At 42.9% G+C, this 18,886-nt stretch overlaps 1 protein-coding gene across 1 annotated transcript in view; it reads left to right on the top strand.

The window, feature by feature from the left end:
- LOC124595259 (1-phosphatidylinositol 4,5-bisphosphate phosphodiesterase epsilon-1-like) overlaps window positions 1-18,886 on the top strand; it is a 453,437-nt gene that overhangs the window by 214,314 nt on the left and 220,237 nt on the right. Inside the window, exon 6 of the mRNA XM_047133927.1 lies at window positions 7,112-7,257. Within this exon, the coding sequence (XP_046989883.1) occupies window positions 7,112-7,257 (146 nt within the window). The remainder of the gene's footprint in view (window positions 1-7,111; window positions 7,258-18,886) is intronic.

Raw genomic sequence — 18,886 nt, 5'->3', positions numbered from 1 at the left:
TTTTTTATATTTTGACGACTATGTGGAGATGCACCTTGGAAGACACTGCTGCAACAAGGGAAGTAGCCACGATGTTTTAATTTTATTATCAATTTTATTGTGCCTGGTGCATGTTCCATTTTAGCGTGTTTTAACAGGTTCTTTTACTTTTTATTATTCTGATTATAGAAGCTTGACTTCCGAAACGCGTCAATCTTAGTGTTTTACACTATAAACAAGTGGTTGAGCCGATATATTTTTTAACATTGACATTCACAACCACGACCTCTCGTCCAGTATGGATAAAATCAAAACAGCAGATGTCTATCATTGCTTACGCCTTGGGCATAGACAACCTCGGTTCTATGTTGTGTTAGATGTGTTGCCGGCCCACAGGGGCTACCTTGGCGACGGCGTAACATACCACCAAGCCCATCGGCATTAAAATTCATATTCATAGAGTGAATAATTTGTCCATTTCTAATACACTAGTAACTTAAGCCACCGAATGCCGGACATTTATAAACCCAGCAGAAGTAGTGGACGTAGGAATTTTCAAGTTAATGTACGAAATCAGTCCTTTATTGGCTATCGTATTACTCTTATAAGAAAGCCCAATAATCTTCAGGCTTCTCCTTCTCAATTCACAAGACATCTCCAAATGCAGATTAAGTCATCAATCTCCAGGTTATCTCTGGCATAGTCCAAAACCCAAACCAGTGCTATTCGCCAGACAATTACTTCAACAACCCAGCATTACTTGTGTACCATGACGTCACTGTGTTGCCTCCACCACTCGACTTCGTACTGCCTGTGCACACCTTCGCTTTACGATTCTCGATGGCGCCACCGGCGCGGGTCAAGGAGGGTATAATTCGCACATATACTGCACAACGCCACAATAACAACAACAGTAATAATAATAATATTGACTTGTTTACATCAGTGTTTGGTAGTTCACTTTAGCATAGCTTCCAAGAACTTTTATTCAGGAAGCTTCATACAGTTCGATCAGGAATTTGAGAAGTGATTTAACAATTATCAGAGGCATTGAAAAAGAAATCATCCGTAGGCTGTAAAATGAAAATAGCTGAAGGGATCGTAATGACATTGCTTACGGGAGAGGTTGTGATCCCTGTAAGACCGCTGAGGCCCCAGCTCTCTGCTAGAGGGAAATGGACGCACACCCATGTGACGACTGAGCGAGCATTTCCACGCGCCGACCGTCCCCTGCACTCAAGTGTGAAAACAGAGAAATGGAGGCTTGGAAAAGAGAGCAAAAGGGTATCGTGCGTTCCCGTACAGCGGAAGCAGTGTGAGGTACGGAAATTCAAGAGCACTGTATGTCCACTGTAATCCCAACGCTCAATCACATTTTTTCAGCAATAGATGCCTTTGTAAATGGCCGATGTTCAATTATGACGGCACCCACCTAATGGACAATAGCATCCATAACGCCGGGGCCCAAGAGAGATACGGGCCCTGCAACGAACTTGTGACGTCACGCTAGTCGGCTTCTCCAACACACTTCACGAACGCTTGGCTCCATACAGGGACCACCGGAAATCAGTACGTAATTGGAAAGGTACCTGGTAAATGTCTTAACTTTGTAGTACGCTAGTGAGAGCTTGCATGAGGTTAAACGCGCTGTCAAGAATTATTAAACTCGTCTGAAACAGTCACTTGCTCCCAACCGGAGACGGCTGCTGGAACCTGTAAGACCTGCAGTGTCACATGCTGTGACGTACGGGCCACGGCCTGTCTTTCTCTTGGGCCTCGGGTATTCCAGTAGATAGTGCATCAGCGGTCAGCGGTGTCCGTTCTTCCTGGAATCGCCTCTGCCACGCCTTGGCCCTTCCAAAGGGTTCATGTTCCATTCTTTGATGAATTTCTGTTCCAGGCACTCCTTCCATTGTCAGAAAAGGCACTGAAACAAAAAAATGGTTCAAATGGCTCTGAGCACTATGCGACTTAACTTCTGAGGTCATCAGTCGCCTAGAACTTAGAACTAATTAAACCTAACTAACCTAAGGACATCACACACATCCAAGCCCGAGGCAGGATTCGAACCTGCGACCGTAGCAGTCGCTCGGTTCCAAACTGTAGCGCCTAGAACCGCACGGCCACTCCAGCCGGCGGCACTGAAACCCCTTGCTCTTCTCTTTAAGCATCCTTTTCACCTTCTTCCGTAGTCAATGGCATTACCATCCTTCGAATGGTTTTCAGTTTACAGCCCCCGATCTCTTTGCATACCCCTTCAAATACGAGTATCATAGCAACACACTTTCAGAACGTCCTAAAATTTTTGGTATAAAATCTAACAGTTCATTCACCATTAACATTATTTCACTTAGCTGTAGCACAACGGTTTGAATACAGTCTTCGACTGAAGACCAAAAGAACACCAAATCTTTTCGTTTGAATGGTGTCGCCATCAGCAAATAGCTTCATACAAGTCACTAATCCAAATGAAACACCAATTTACCAGTAACATCGCCACTATCCTCGGAACAGAAAATGCAAACAACCTACAAATTCAGTATGAGCGTTTTAATAGATCGTAGCCTGCACAAGTGCGAGTAATTGATCTGCGTTTCTACGGAAAGCTTTCTACCCACACTACGGACAGCCAGAAGTGCGACACCTTTGGGGCACATCGTGTAACCAGATGATACCGCCACAATATTTTAGAGCAAATTAGTATTATTGCACAGCTCTTTAACATTCCTTCCGTCAACAGTCTAAAAGAACTGTATTCGTTGGCCGTTACCTTAATGTGTTTTTACTATCTGTACGTAAGTTTCTTTTAACCATCATGTTGCCGGCTGCGTGTCATCTACGACAAACATCAATAAAGTAAAATGAGACTGTTGCATTCTTGCTGATTACGTAAAGCTCACTGTGCAAGACTCAAATCCGTGACCTCCGGTTTTCGAGGCAGCGACGGTTTCCCAGAAGTGCTTCCACATTTCAGTGCAAAACAAAAGAGGCAACAGTAAGGAGGAGATAAATGCCGTTTCGCACAAACAGTAATTTACGTGGATGAGTTAGTGTTGCTGGGTAAGAGGGACAATGGCTAGTTGCACTCAGCCGAGCCTGGCGGCGGCCGTTGACGAGAGAATAAATGGACCTGTTTGCCGGGGAGTATCTCGTTCGTCGGTGTGCTCGTTAATGCGGCGCCTCGAGTCTTAATTATGCTTCGTTTTCGGCGAAGCCACTCCGCACGCTCGTAGGATACTCATTACGTCTGGAGCGTGAAAAATGGAATTTGATTCAGTTACGAGCCTTGCGAAAAATTCAGGTGAATGCACGGCTCGAAAAAAAAGTTACTGTCGCATTCCAGCCCAGTGCTATTCAACCTAAGGCTGTTAGTTTCACTGCAAGAAATATCCGTACCGGTAGACGAATTATTTCATATAGTCGTCAGTAAAAGAAAATTTGTTACATTCGGTGGATATAAACGACATCGAGCAAAAAATTATTGTGTATTCTCAGCGTCGAGAGAACTGTGGATCTTAGTGATTTCAATAGCTGTTTATTACAGACTGATAGCAATGTGATTCCTTTGAGGCGCATCTTGTAAGCAGACGATAATGCCACAATATTTCAGATCAAATGAGTATGTTTAGACAGTTTTTTGACTTTTTTGTCAAAATTATGAAAGAACTGTTTCGTCTTTTCTGAGAACAAATTGCGAGGAATAATGGGATTCTATGCGTTACCCAAATGATAACGATTGTCCCGGTTAATGACGTATTCCGCCAAAGGTATCTTCATTGGCTTTTTAAACAATGGAATACCAAAAAGAATTAGCAACAGCCAAAATTTTTTTCTGTTGCATTCTGTCGTGAGCCTGGTGGGTGTATAGTGTGCGCACAGCAACGGCAAACTTCGATGGTTGCAAAAGGCGAGATGATGTTTCGGGAGCGCAGCTGGTCGCCGGTTAATACCACGCACTATGTTTCTTATGCCCTCCTGCCAGATGTCTTCGTGTGAGCCTCCGAACACTGACATCGGCTGCCTATGTCAAACAATTTATTTGCGCGCTGTACGCGTCTAGCGCATGCGTAGTGATCGTGACTGCAAGACCTGCGTCACGACCCGCTGACAGCGCCCTCGACGACGGAAACGCGAAGCTCAGCTGTACGGTGGGTTGCCGCTCCCCATGGCCTTCGGGGTAGTCGTCTTTTCTGAGAACAGATTGTGAGGAACGATGGGATTTCATGCGTTACCCAGTTGATAGGCGTTGTCCCAGTTAGCTTGGTATCAAATGTGTGTGTGAAATCTTATGGGACTTAAATGATAAGGTCATCAGTCCCTAAGCTTACAAACTACTTAACCTAAATTACCCTAAGGACAAACACACACACACCCATGACCGAGGGAGGACTCGGACCTCCTCCGGGACCAGCCGCACAGTCCATGGCTGTAGCAAGGTATCCTGCCAAGCGAATTTCCACTGGCTCTTTAAGCAGTGAAATCTCAAAAAGAATTAACGATAGCCAAAACTGTGTTTGTAATTGCATCCCACTGTCATCCTGGGGTTGCAAAAGGCGAGTCCATTGCCGATGTTCTACGCAGCGTTTGACCTTTAGAGCCCACTAACTGACAACCTGGCGTTGCCTGGGTACCCATTTTGCCAATTTTCTATGAGAAACGGAAACAACAAATGAACTGTATTTGTAGCGTAATATCGAAAAAAATTGATTTCTATGTATTCGTGAAAACTGCTTCAAAATAGTGAAACTGGCGCACAAAGGAATATGCATAATGTACAGATGTATAACTACAGTTGCTTCGCGCGTCTACAGCGCGGTTTTGTGAACTTCTCTATGGCAACGCCTCTTCATAGCTCTATGGACGGCTACTGTTTTCTTCTGCAGCAGTTGGTGTCGTGCAGTTGAAAGCTATCAAAAGCGCTGTCAGGTGTCGGGGATTTTCTTACGTTGACTCGACTCAAGCAGTGGCTTAGTAGTAAAGAATAAATGCATTAAAGCTTCCTGCATGATGAGGCTTTTTTCACGCATCTCAGTGCTTATGACGTCATATCTCTTGAACTATGTGTTTTGCGAAGATGCATTTATGTATATACATTCAGCGGCATATTTGGATACTGTCTGCGATGTATGTTGCGAATACATTTAATAGCAAAGAAGTAGTAAATTCAAACGTGATTCATGATGCAGCAGTTTTTCGCTAACTCAATGTTTCTCACCTCATATCTTCTGATTATGTGTGATACAGTGATATAATTCAGTTGGTACATTCAACGATATATGTGGATACTGACTGCAAAATGTGTTACGAATAGAGTTAATAGCACAGAAGTAATAAATTTAAAGTCATGCACGATGCGGCAATTTTTCACGCATATCACTCTTTACGACGTCATCTCTCCTGAACGCCGGCCGATGTGGCCGAGCGGTTCTGGGCGCTACAGTCTGGAACCGCGCGACCGCTACGGTCGCAGGTTCGAATCCTGCCTCGGGCATGGATGTGTGTGATGTCCTTAGGTTAGTTAGGTTTAAGTAGTTCTACGTTCTAGGGGACTGATGACCTCAGATGTTAAGTCCCATAGTGCTCAGAGCCATTTGAACCATCTCTCCTGAACTATGATAAGTAGGTGGTTCTTACCCCGACATCGATTGTCGCCTGACAGTACAGGATATGTGTACAAAGCGTAGTTGAAATCGGTCCAGTGGTTTATGAGAAAATGTGGAAACATACACACATTTTCATAACATATACGGATACCACAAACGCGCCAATCTCATCACGTCACACTTTTCTCTTCTGAGCGCGCAGTGAAAGGATAACTTGATGCTATGTTTCTCTTAACACCACAATGCTCAAACTTGTACTCAGTTATAGCTTGGCCCACAAAATCAAAAAAAAAAAAAATTATTAAATCGAAGAAAATACGAGGGCTCTTCAATAAAGAATGGCCATAATTTTTTTACAACATACCTTTAATCAAACTCACAATTGTCATGGCCGCCCTCAAAATAGGCTCCTTTGGATGCGATACACGCGTCTCAGCGTTTCTGCCAGTCTGCAAAGACATGGTAGAAACTATTTTTTGATAGGTCCTGCACAGTCGCCTCCGCAGCCTTCATTATTGCTTCTAACAATGGAAAATGCCTTCCACGAATCTGTTTCTTCAAGATAACGAATATTAAATTGTCGCACCGAACCATGTCCGGAATATAGGATTGGTGGGTGAGGGATGCAAAATATTCACTAACAATTTTTGCAGTATGCGGTCTTGTATTATCGTTTCGCAACGTTTTTCTGTCACCAACTTGTGGGTGACACAAACTGAAAATTTCAGTATTTCAGAAACTGTTGGTAAGGTTATTCGTCGATTGTCTCTCACAACGACAGCAGCAGTGTTGATGATTTCTTCCGTAGTAGAGGTAACTGGAGTGCCAGGTTCACCTTCCTTTCAAATTAATTCTTCCCTCTCTTTAAACAATTTAAACCATCTTTGAGCTGAGCTGTAGGGAAGGACAGAGTCTCCTCTAACATTGCATAGACCTCAGATGAATATTTGTTGATACGAAAGCAGAATTTCAAAGGTGCACACTGTTAATCGCGCGTTACGTGCATTGTTGCAGTAGGCGATACTGCACGTGTCTTAGCTTGCCTTCAGGAGTACCGGCAATGAAACTAGTACGGCACGTTTGTTATGCATTAAGCTAACAGAATTCCATAAAATTAAACTCTAGCGCAAAAAATTGTGATCGTAAATAAATTTTAATCATTCTCTATTAAATAGGCCCCGTATCTTCTGTCCTCAACTACTTATTATTTAGTACTGCAGATGCCTTTGCTATAATCGAAGGCAGTTGTTACTCCTTTCGTCACCCCGTCCTATCCGCTTTACATCCCACGTTACAGATGGAGAAAGGATCGAGCACAGCACTGGATCCTCTGAAAACACGCAGGATGCAATTCGACGCTCCCGAAACTGTTTCTCTGAGCTGCAACTTGTTTACTGTCATCTGTGCGAACGCTACACTATTTGCTTCGACACTCCACATGGCTTTTTTTTCTAGTGATCTTACGTTCATAGCGTACCTCCATCGCCCGCACGGAGCTAATCAGAGAATGCCGTTCTCACATGTTGCAGGTGAGCTCGTGGGTCACGCACCTAATCATCACGCAACCAACACACGAAGACCGCAAAGCCGTACTATCATGCATCCTGCGCGTCGCGCTATCCTGCTGGAATATCGGCAATTTCAACGGTGCTATGGAGATCGTGGCGGGACTCAAGTGAGTATTCATCGCTTTTCACTCTGTAGCCGTAGTAATTGACAACCAGCTGTATGGCCGCATCACACAGTTCTCAGGGCGAACCATGTAAGTACTTGTTAACGCACACTTTATCTCTTCACGCCTTTGCCTGTAAGGACTGGACGACGCTCAGTCAGAAAATAATGCCTCCCATTGCTTTACTTACAAGGGGAGGCCACCAATTGCGAAATTCAGATTCGATTCATACTGCGCATAATAAAAGCTCATGGCCAGAGGTGTAATGTGGCAAAGCACCAAGATGCACTTCTCAGCCGTTGTCGAGAAAATCGACAGTTAAAAGAAACCGTTGCGGTGAAATACTCTCGACGATTAGTAATTTTCTACAGCGTCGTGGCGCAGCGGTAAGCGCTCGGGTTCGTAATCCGAAGGTCGCCGGATCGAATCTCGCGCCATGCAATTTTTTTGTTGTTATTAGTTTTTTGTAATTCAAATATATATATATATATATATATATATATATATTTGAATTATAAAAAACAAATACTAAAAAAAATGGTTGCATAGCGCGAGATTCGATCCGGTGACCTTCGGATTACGAACCAGAGCGCTTACCGCTGCGCCACGACGCTGTAGAGAATTATTAATCGTAGAGAGTATTTCACTGCAACGGTTTCTTTTAACTGTCGATTTTCTCGACAACGGCTGAGAAGTGCATCTTGGTGCTTTGCCACATTACACCTCTGGCCATGTGCTTTTATTATGCGCAGTATGAATCGAATCTGAATTTCGCAATTGGCGGCCTCCCCTTGTTAGTAAAATAGCGTACTGATGTAAAATTTGCTTTTGGGGGCGATTTTCTGGTTTTCTTTTGGAGTCTTTAGAAATATCAGTGTGATCGGTTAACAGGTGTTTGAGAAAAAGCCGATATGGTTCCGTATCTGAGAATGGGATGTGGCAGAAAATCCAAAATACTGATGGTAATACCCCGACAGTAATTCATCAAATACTGAAGAATGTTTTTGAGAGTAGTGTGGATTTGTGTAGTTAGATACTCGGCTGTACACCGATCAGAGATCAAATGCGAAGCGGCACAAGTGCCAACCACCGAGATGAGATGACTGTTACGAATTACTTTACAAACGCCGATTGTAGGGTGACTACTGCTTCTGTGCATCAGACCAGCTCCCTTAAGAAATTTCGTAGAGTTTGGTCTAACATCTGTTCTCGACATTAGAGGAAACTTGTCGTAATCGTCACTTTGAAGAAACAGACACTGTAAAATTCCGTTCAGCTTTGGTCGGAATAACAGGGTCAATGAATTTTACTAAACGAGAATAATTAGAGGTGGATAACAACTATCGAAAAAGTCTGGGATGTACTGAAAAGCAAACAAATATTCGTGAGGACTGTAGCTACATACCGTGTAAACTTCACTTCGTTTTCTTGTAAACAGGGATAAATTAGGATGCATTACATTCTGAATGGGCCTCATTTCATCATAACATCGAACATCACAGGTGTTTGATTCTTGTTGAGCTTGTACTGAATTCGAACCGGGAGTAACTAGACCTTATGATGCAACAAATCTAATTAATTAGCGTCTCAGTAATGTACAGTAGAGTTCCGTTAATCCGAACTAATTGGGACCGGACGTTGTTCGGATTACCGACTTGTTCGGATTATCCGGAATTACGGTGACGAGTTTCTATAATGAAGTGTTTCAAGCAGATAAATAGGTACAAGATGGTAACAAAAGGGAACAAGTGTGGGAACAATGGCTCACTCTCACTCCCTGCCCTTGTTGTTGTGGATTGTTGAAACCTTTGTAGTGTCTGAGGTCAGTGCACTGCCATGTGGCTAGAAAAGAGCTTGGTTATGTTAGTTATCTATCGCTGGCAGGCGTAACAGTTGTGTTGTATTCGTTCTGGTGTTCTGGTGTACGTATTTTCGTCACGAGTAAACGGAAACATACAACGTTAACTCTCAAAGAAAACCCGAATGCTTGAAGGGGATAGACAGTGATGAGAATGTATCTAAACTGGTAACGGAACTGGGTGTTGGTAAAGCACCCATTGTGATTGGAAGAAGAACCGAGTGAAGCTTGAACAGTCCTGCGCGACGTCTTCCGGAAAAACACTCGAAATTCGGCAGACTTTGAAACAGTCCCAGTACGATTAAGTGGATGAAGCTCTTTTCCTATGGTTTCCGCAGGAAAGAGAAAGGGGAACTCCTTTGAGTGGAGCACTCGAGAAGGCTGTTAACCTCAGTGAGTTTGAAAAAATGATAAGAGAGGAGAAGTATTCTCCCCAACTAATTTATAACGCTGACAAGACTGGCCTTAATTTTAGGGTATTGCCAACAAAATGCCTGGCATCAAAAGCAGAAGACCATGCTTCTGTTTTTAAAGTGTGCAAAGATCGTGTGACTTTATTAGCGTGCAGCAACGCTGCTGGCAATCACAAGCTGCCTTTAATGCTGATCGGCAAATCTGCTAGGCCCAGAGCCTTTAAAAACTGCAGCATGAAGTCCCTGCCCGTATATTATCGCAACCAGAAAAAAAGCATGGATGGATGGTAAGCTGTTCAAAGAATGGTTTCACGGCCAGTTTGTTCCCTCTGTTCGACGGTTTTCTAAGAAAAATCATTTGTCTCCCCGTGCAATCGTTTTGATTGATAACGCGCCATCTCACCCCAGCACTGAGGAATTATGTGATGGAGAAATTGTGGCGCAGTTTTTGCCGCCGAATGTTACAGCACTTCTACAGCCGATGGACCACGGCGTACTGCAAATATTAAAACTGATTTACCGAAAACAATTTTTAAGAATGCTGATCCAAGATGATAACAGTCCTTTAGTGGATAAAATAGAAGAGACCAACATGAAGGATGTTGTTTATTGGGCCGCTGAGGCATGGCAGAATATTTCAGAAAATACTCTGAGAAAATCGTGGAGAAAACTGCGGACATCTCTTGAATATCAAGATAACCTAGTTGAAAATGAAAAGGAAAATCTACTACAAACTATACAGACAATCCCTGGATGTGAACAAACTAGTGAATGAAACGTAGATGAGTGGATGGCAGCGGATGGGGCATGTGTGGAGAACCTTACTGACGCTGATATAGTTGCTGCTGTGACTCAAGACCAGGAAGAAGTGGACTGCTGTGAAGGAAGTGAGAATGAGCCTGAAAGCGACAAAGGAGCACTGGTGCCACACACTGACGCAGCAGGAGCCCTTGAGCTCGCGCTACGTTATTTGGAGCATCAGCCCACTGCTACACCTGTTGATTTGATGTTTATGAGACGATGGCGGAACTGTGCGTCATATAATAGACTGTCTTCATGAAACCAAGAAAATGACTAAGGTTTTGTCATCTAAAAAGTAGGGATAAAATGTCCGCTCTATTTTAGTAAGTTTGTCAGATTTTCTTTCATTGTTATGCATTGTTTAAACCTAATGCTTTCTTGCCAATTATTCTAATACATGTTTACTGTACTGTGTAAATTAAAACAGTGTGTATGTACAGCAGTTTACCGCACAGTTTTCCATACTTAGACTAACATTTTTCATGTTCGGGGTACCGGGGTTCGGATTGGCGAAATCCAAGGAAAATAAGAATTTAAGGATTCGTTAACCAGAAACTTATTGCTGTGCTGCTACATTTAAACACGGACGATATATGTAAATGGCAGTAGTTTTGTTGAAGAGAAAATGTTTAAGTGACTTTGTGGTCGCCTACAAGGGAGGAAGGAAGGATTAAAGTCTGACGTCTAGGTCATATAAGACGGAGCGCAAGATTGCGGAGGAATGTGGGAGAAATTTGGCTGTATCCTTTCAAAAGAACCTTGCCTGATAGGCCTTAAGCGATTTAAGAAGTCCATGGAAAGCCTAAATCTGGAAGACCGGACGGGGAAATGGTACCTGACCTCCAGAACACTAACACTGTCTTACACACTGGGTCGAACCAAGACCTGAAACCCTTTCGTTCTGGATGACAGATCAGTCCGCTGGCAACTAATTCTGTCTTTCGAGACTACTGAAGGCAATAATGATGCGAGAAATTTTACGCACTACGTAACGATTCAGAAAAAAAGATATCAATGCGAATGAAGCAGTGGCGGTGGTCTTCTTGATTTTTCTGTTGTTTTCCAAACATTTACGTTAAGTACTGAATAGAGCCTTACCAAGAATTAATTGAGAAACTTTTGATAAACCTCTCAGTGATCTCGAGTACAAAGGGGTGTGGCAAGTGATCAAGGCAAACTGTACCCCCCCCCCCCCACACACACACACACAAGGACTGTCATGGGCGATGGATCGTTGTTGACGGCAGATGAGTAGGGAGGTAGAAGTAAGTGGAGGGGGAAAGGGGGAATTACAAAGCTACGCCTTATCACACAGTGCTGGCGCAGTACGACTAGTAACAGTGCTCGATTGGCAGAGGCAGGGCAATGATAAAACGTCATCCGATTTGCCCTGATTCAGAGACAGGGAATGTAGAGATCAAGAGGTAGTTTACAAGCAGCACAAACTTCAGTGACATCTGCCGACCTGCCCGCATTCTGTTGTGCGAAATGCTGTAGTTTCCAGAAATTTGGTTGTGTCTTGCCCTTGGCCTTGTACATCAACCTTCATCGGTCAGATTCTTAACTAATCGCACATACTGCTGGGCAAATATCATATTCTTTGTTTCATCATCATCATTCGTGACAGAGGCTACATTGGACTGTGTAAAACTTGGATTGTGTAAAAATTGAGACTTTGTATGGGCGCTGATGACCGCGCAGTTGAGCGCCCCACAAACCAAACATCATCATCATCACCTTCTTTGTTAGCAATGTCAAGCGTCAACAGTATCAAATATCCTCACTGCCACGAGGTACTCGCAGGCTATTTGGGACTTAACCCAGAACATCGCTTACTATCGTAAACAGTGATGCCGAGCACCTACCTCTCCAATGACGAAAATTTCTTTCCCCTCCAGGGTTTGAACCTATTACCTCCGAGACGAGCACTACCGCACAAGACAGGGGTTTAATGGTTGTACAATTATGGTTAAGCATACGGTGCATGTAATGAGAAACAATGACGACGTGGCAGAAAAATACTAAGAGTAGAAAAATGTCATCTCCGAGAGGTTGGCCTCTCGAGATCTCACGATTGGGCAAGAACCGGAATCTCAATATTATTCCAGATGTTTTGGTTTTCAAGTACTGTTTAGTATCAAAGAAGTAGCCATTCAGATAGTAGTTCAAGCACTGAAATACTACTTGAAGGGCGCCTTCTTTAATACTAAAACTAAATACCGCACCAATCGTTGTCCAGCGATTATAGACCTTACTCACGTCCTCACTTCACGCAAACACACACACTTGTCCAATAAGAAAGAAAGAAAAAGTTCAAATTAAGTTGTCTGACGAGTCACACTACTACAAAACATGAAGGTAAGTTTCAGAAATGAAGTACGTATGTGTTCTCCTTGGTGCCAGTGTTGATGCTTTTCAGCAACCATTCAAGAGTCACCTGCATCAGAGGAGCCAGTAAGTATCACTGGGAGATGCATCAGCCGTCGAGACGAGGGCTTAGGGGCAGGGGTTTCTTTCGGCCTCCAGCCGACATGAAATGTTGTAGGCCGGCGGAAACTACTTGCCTCTGGGCCCCACTGCGACGAGCGTTACTGCGACGTCTTTCGACGAACTAGTGTTATAAGCTTTCCGATGACTTCTTTTTCAGCTGTCTGCATATCTCTTTCGTTGTTCGTCGAAAACAGTTGGTGTTGATGTTAATGACACTGCCTTATAAGTTCACTGGAGAAAACTATCCATCTTTTATCGGTAACCGCCCTATGAACCCTATTAGAGCTGTGACTCTGTGCCGTGGACTGTGTTCTTGGTACAGAAAACTGCATGTTGCTAAACCTCTAAAATATTACACACTGGCTCTTTCTCTTCACTTTTTTGGATGCCAGAGACCGTTTCCAGTATCCAGGGTGGTAGGTGCTTTTATCCAGCCTGAAGACGATGTAATCCTCACAAATGTGTTGTGATCGAGTCCTGCTACGTTCGCTTAGTGGCTAGCAATTTTCCTGTGGCGGGAGCTATATTGAGCAATGTTAGTGGCAGATAGAAATGATAAAAAGAAAGGCCTGCATTCTGCTCCTGAGGTTTGCAACTGGAAGTCCTGGGTGTGGAAACAGTTTCATGGAGCTGCTGAAAGCTCGCGAAATCTTCAAATTCGCTACACCCTTCAGGGGTGGGCCCCATTGGTAGAAGGTGACGTGTCGAGATCGTTGAGTGTGTAAAGTTATGAATGGGAGATCCTGAGCGATCAATGAAGCTATTCTGCCGGTTTGAACAGGTTTGGAGTAGTCTGAAAATTCATTCTTGTGCGCAGGTGCGGAATTCTGCTTAATCTACCAACGGAAATCGTTCTATTCTTTCATGATATCCATGCCACTGTAGACATCGACGCCTAGGTTGATGCCGTGTTCCTTGACTTCAGGGAGGCATTTGACAAAATCCTGCATTACTGCTTGGTGAAAACTAATGCGTGCTTACCTGGTATCGGACAAGATATGCGACGGGACTCAAGACTTTCTTGTAGGTAGAAGTCATCCTTCTCAACGGAACAAGATCTACGACTTTAAAAGTAATTTGAGGAGTACCCTAAGGAAGTGCGGTAGGACCGTTACTGTTTACAATATATGTACAGGATCTAGTAGATAACATCGGAAACTCTATAAGGTTCTTCATAGATGATACAGTTGTCCATAATAAGGTAGCAGCACCAGAGTACTGTAGCGATTTGCAGAGAGACCTGCGGATGACTGATGAAACATGCAGGGACTGCCAGTCGACACTGAACGTAAATAAATGTAACACAAGTGCGATTAATTTGGAGAACGTAATTCATCCACGAAAGAGTTAGCTAACGAAATACTTGTTCGACTGATTCTTGAATATAGCTCAGCAGCCCGGGACCCATACCAGGTTGGATTAATAGAAGAGATACACAGGATCCAGTTGAGAGCGGCGCTTTTCGTCAGGGGATCGTTTGTTCGGTGTGAGACTGTTACGGAGATGTTCAATAGAGTTTAGTAGCAGGCGTTATAATAGCCATTACTCATTCTCCATTTACAGGAAAGACACCACAAGAGGGACAATATTACATCAATCACCTCATCACCAAGAAACACAGAAAGAATATAACAATTACAAGCAGGTGGACATAATTATTCAAAAATAAAAATAATGGATACCAAGAACCCCCAGTACAAAATGGAACAAGTAACTACAGATAAAACATGAAAATATAAAATGAAAACGCCACTCAAATCTACAGACCCGCAATACCCACCACATACGCACACACCAACATCACCACTAGACAGCAAGCGAACAACACAGAAACTCAGCAGGCAAGCTGGTACGCACTCACGTACAGTACACTCCATACAGACTGACATACGGTACCCATCACGGAAACGAACTGACACACAAAATTGGGGACATCCTCAAGAAACAAGGAATAAAAATAGCACACCAAAGCAATAACTCAGTACAGAAATGTTTAAAAAAGGAAGATCACGCTGACATGCACCAAAAATCTGGAATTCACCAAGTCCAGTGTAGCAGCTGTAATCCTCTATATTTAGGATAAATAGGCAAATCTTTTAAAATATGGAGTAAGGAACACAAAAAAACAATGAAATACAGCACAAGTCATTGAACATTTACAGGACACCCCCGGCAAGAAAACAATCACCCCAACCACAACAGAAAAGGGCATGAAAATAATCCAATTCAAGAACAAGAAACAGCTCCTAAACCTACAAGAGGACTTCCAAATTTAAATGAATGTAGACACATAACAATGGGGCATCTGGTTTTAGAGAAAAGAGAAGTTTAATCGTAAGTGCAGAAGTGGAGAAGATTAATCCGGGTCTGCTGATAATTGTATCTGAGTAAATTTGCAGAGCAGTAGATCACGAATTTTTTCTCGCGTGTCGCACGTCGCTGTCAGTCATTCCACGGAAGATTCGAGAACGAGGAACGTTTCAGTCCCTCTATGACTTCAGTAGCAACTGTGATTCGTGTCATGGGCTAAATTATATGTCTAGCAGACCCCACTGTCCAGCCGTTCCCATCACAGCTACTAGTACAGGTGTGCCAGTTTGCTTGGATGTCCTGTTTTCTACACTGTTTTACCAGCTGCCTACAGTGCTCTGTACCAGATGTGGTATTGTTGGTCATTGTGATTACATCCCAAGTATCGCAGTTTTAACACTACGATGTGGTGAATTGTCAGCTTTGCTTACGTGGCTACGGATGTTGTACAATGCACGTCATCGAACAACGTGTAACGGAGAATATGTGGTACACCAGAATCGTTTTCATGTCTTCTTGACACTGCCTGAGGTGGTATCTGGACAGAATATGTTCGGTTCCTCTATATTCACACTCAAACATGGGCATATATCCAATTTTTCCTGTGTGGTCGTCAGGTGTAGTATTATTTGGTGGAACTGATGTGTGTCTACAGTCACATTTGCAATGTCTCCCATTGAAATATTGAGTGTAAAGACTTCTCCAAAGACCAGTAGCTTTTTAGTAGCGTATGTCATCGGAGTTCAGTGATCATTTCTGTGACATTATTGCAGTAACTAAACAAGCCCCACGAAGAGGCACACACATTTTCTTTGGACCTAATCCAACATGAAGCTCAATCAAAATCGATAAACTTTATCAAGAATTGGTCAAATGGTTCAAATGGCTCTGAACACTATGTGACTTAACATCTTAGGTCATCAGTCCCCTAGAACTTAGAACTACTTAAACCTAGCCAACCTAAGTACATCACACACATCCATGCCCGAGGCAGGATTCGAACCTGCGACCGTAGCAGTCCCGCGGTTCCGGACTGCAGCGCCTAGAACCGCACGGCCACCGCGGCCGGCAAGAATTGGTCACATGAGGATTTTTCGTAACTCCTTCGCAGTGGAAGTCGGTTACCATGAGCCAATGTTGTATACTACGTTGTAAATATCGCACTAAAATTATACTATTTGTGTTCAAACGCGAGCCAGAAATCGCACTGAAATTATGCCATTTCTCTTCGAATGCGAGGCAGAAATCACACTAAAACTGTGCTATCTCTCTACAAATGCGTGCTGGAATGCAAATTAAACAGACGAAAACATTTTTATTGCGCGGTCTTTGAGATAACTAGAAACCAGTGTCGAGTGCTGAAATGTTGGTAAGCCGCACTACAATCAACGCAGATAAGGGATGCAGCTGTCTGTGTTTCGACTGTGCTAGTCCTAGTGTGACGTCATCCCTTACGGTACTACGAGTGCTACATTGCTCACAGCACCAGGTCAGTATTTTTTTTTTATGTGTATAACATATTGCGAAAGCGTAGAGTATGAGGGGCATTTTAGGAGCAGCTGCCATAACGGCTCTATGGCACACGGTAAAGCTAGATTCATATGTACGGTCGATCTGGTACTTGACGGTAAACAAAGAGAGATTGCATACGATCCATCTTGCCGATTCGCCTTTACGTGTGAACTGCAGCGCTCATGATACATCGCACACCAGACACATTGTGGGCCGGCACAAGAGATCACATACTTCTTGCATCAGAGTTTGGTTCTATTTTCACGGATGTCGCCAGCTAGTTGCGAATCACGCGAGAAAACAGTATTACAACATTTCATTATTTCTCACAAATAAGCGTTGAATTCGTTGCTATTTTCTAGATGTATTTTTCCTGGTATTTTATTCTCCCAATGTTAGCTGTGAAATTTGGAACTTACTTTTCGATGACGTTGAGTTTCGCATGACCTAAGCTTCCTCTCGCCTGTGTCTTTGCCAGGATGCGAGGTTTTTAAGTGTCAGTTAATAGTATAGGACGGTCGTCTATGGCAAGAACTACTGCCTTAACATTATGTCGTCCATGTTGGACTGTGGTTTTGAAACTGCGACTGTTTGTAGCATGAAGGATAAATTAAAGCAATTATCTGAATCAGTCACCTTTATATTCTTCCGCAACGGGTTTCAAGGGCTTACACCCCAGTTTTCAGGTGGACCAGTGGATTACATGACCTTTTTTTTCTTGTTGGATGTATCCAACCGGCTATTTTGAACTCCATTCCACTATAAGTAAGGTATAATTTTCACTTGTTATTGTAATATGCCACTGAAATTATAAGCTTTAAACAATAATACAGATGCTTAAAGATGTTCCTGCAGAGAGAAACCTGAGGATCATCGTTGGGTGCGGCAGAAACAGGAAACAACAACACGACTCAAACTGTCCCGAAGTTGTAGAGATGTAGAAACACAGTGCCGTGTAAATCAAAGAGCATTACCCACTTACGTCGAGAGTCAGAGATACACTCTGTTCAGTCTTCTCGGTTAAAAATATTGTTGCAAAAAAAATCAAAAATCTTGTAAGCCTGTTTAACAGCCTATTTAATTGTTAATGTATGGCTTTGGTTATTTGTGACTTGTTTCCATGATTTAGGTCACTAAAGAATAGATCATAGTGAAAGTTACGTTCATTGTGTAGTATGCTTGAGAAGGTACTGAAAAGAGTTCATTATCACTATCTCAGCTTTGTCACTGGATGAGTTATATCTACTTTTTCTGTTGTGGATTAAAATTACAAATGTAATGTAATCGACTAAGACACCTGAGGATGAGGGTGTAAGTCCTCGAAACGTGTCGTGGGATAACATAGACGTTCTGACATAGATAACTGTTTAACTTTTTTTGAGTCAACAGTCTTCGACTGACATGATGCGGCCCACCACGAATTCCTCTCTTGTCTAACGTCTTCATCTCAGAGCAGCACTTGCAACCTATTTTCTTAATTATTTGCTGGATGTATTCCAATGTCTGTCTTCCTCTACAGTTTTTACCCTCTACAGCTCCTTCTAGTACCATGGCATGTATTCCCTGATGTCTTAACAGATTTCCTATTATCCTGCCCCAGCTCCTTGTCAGTGTTTCCCGCATATTTCTTTCTTCTTCGATTCTGTGCAGAACCTTCTCATTCCTTATCTTACCAGTTCACCTAATTTTCAACATTCGTCTGTAGTACCATGTCTCAAATGCTTCGAGTCTCTTCTGTTCCGGTGTTCCTACAGTCCGTGTTTCACTACTATACAATTATATGCTCCAGACTTACAGTGTCAGAAATTTATTCCTCAAATTAAATCTATTTTTGATGGTAGTAGACTCCTCTTGGCCAGGAATGTCCTTTTTGCCAGTGCCAGTCTGCTTTTTATGTCCTTGCTCTGGCCGTCAAGGTTTATTCTGCTGCCTAGGTAGTAGAATTCCTTAACGTGATCTACTTCGTGATCACCAATCTTGATGTTAAGTATCTCGCTGTTCTCATTTCTGCTAATCTCATTGCTTTAGTCTTTCTTCGATTTACTCTCAATTCATTCCATTCAGCAAACCCTGTAACTCTCCTTCATTTTTAATGAGGATAGTGAAACGCCTGGCTAAATTCGCAGGACAGAACAGGTAGTTGGAATTGTTGAAAGGGGCCAAAAATGAGCGGCTGTCAGTTACACTCGAACACATATAACTTTATTTAGTTGCCCAAACATTACAACGCAAATTTCAGAGCTTAACT

The sequence above is a fragment of the Schistocerca americana genome, chromosome 2 (genome assembly GCF_021461395.2).
Source record: "Schistocerca americana isolate TAMUIC-IGC-003095 chromosome 2, iqSchAmer2.1, whole genome shotgun sequence".
Lineage (NCBI taxonomy): Eukaryota > Metazoa > Arthropoda > Insecta > Orthoptera > Acrididae > Schistocerca > Schistocerca americana.
The sequence above is the reverse complement of the archived record's forward strand: the minus strand, read 5'-3'. Positions and strand labels throughout refer to the sequence as shown.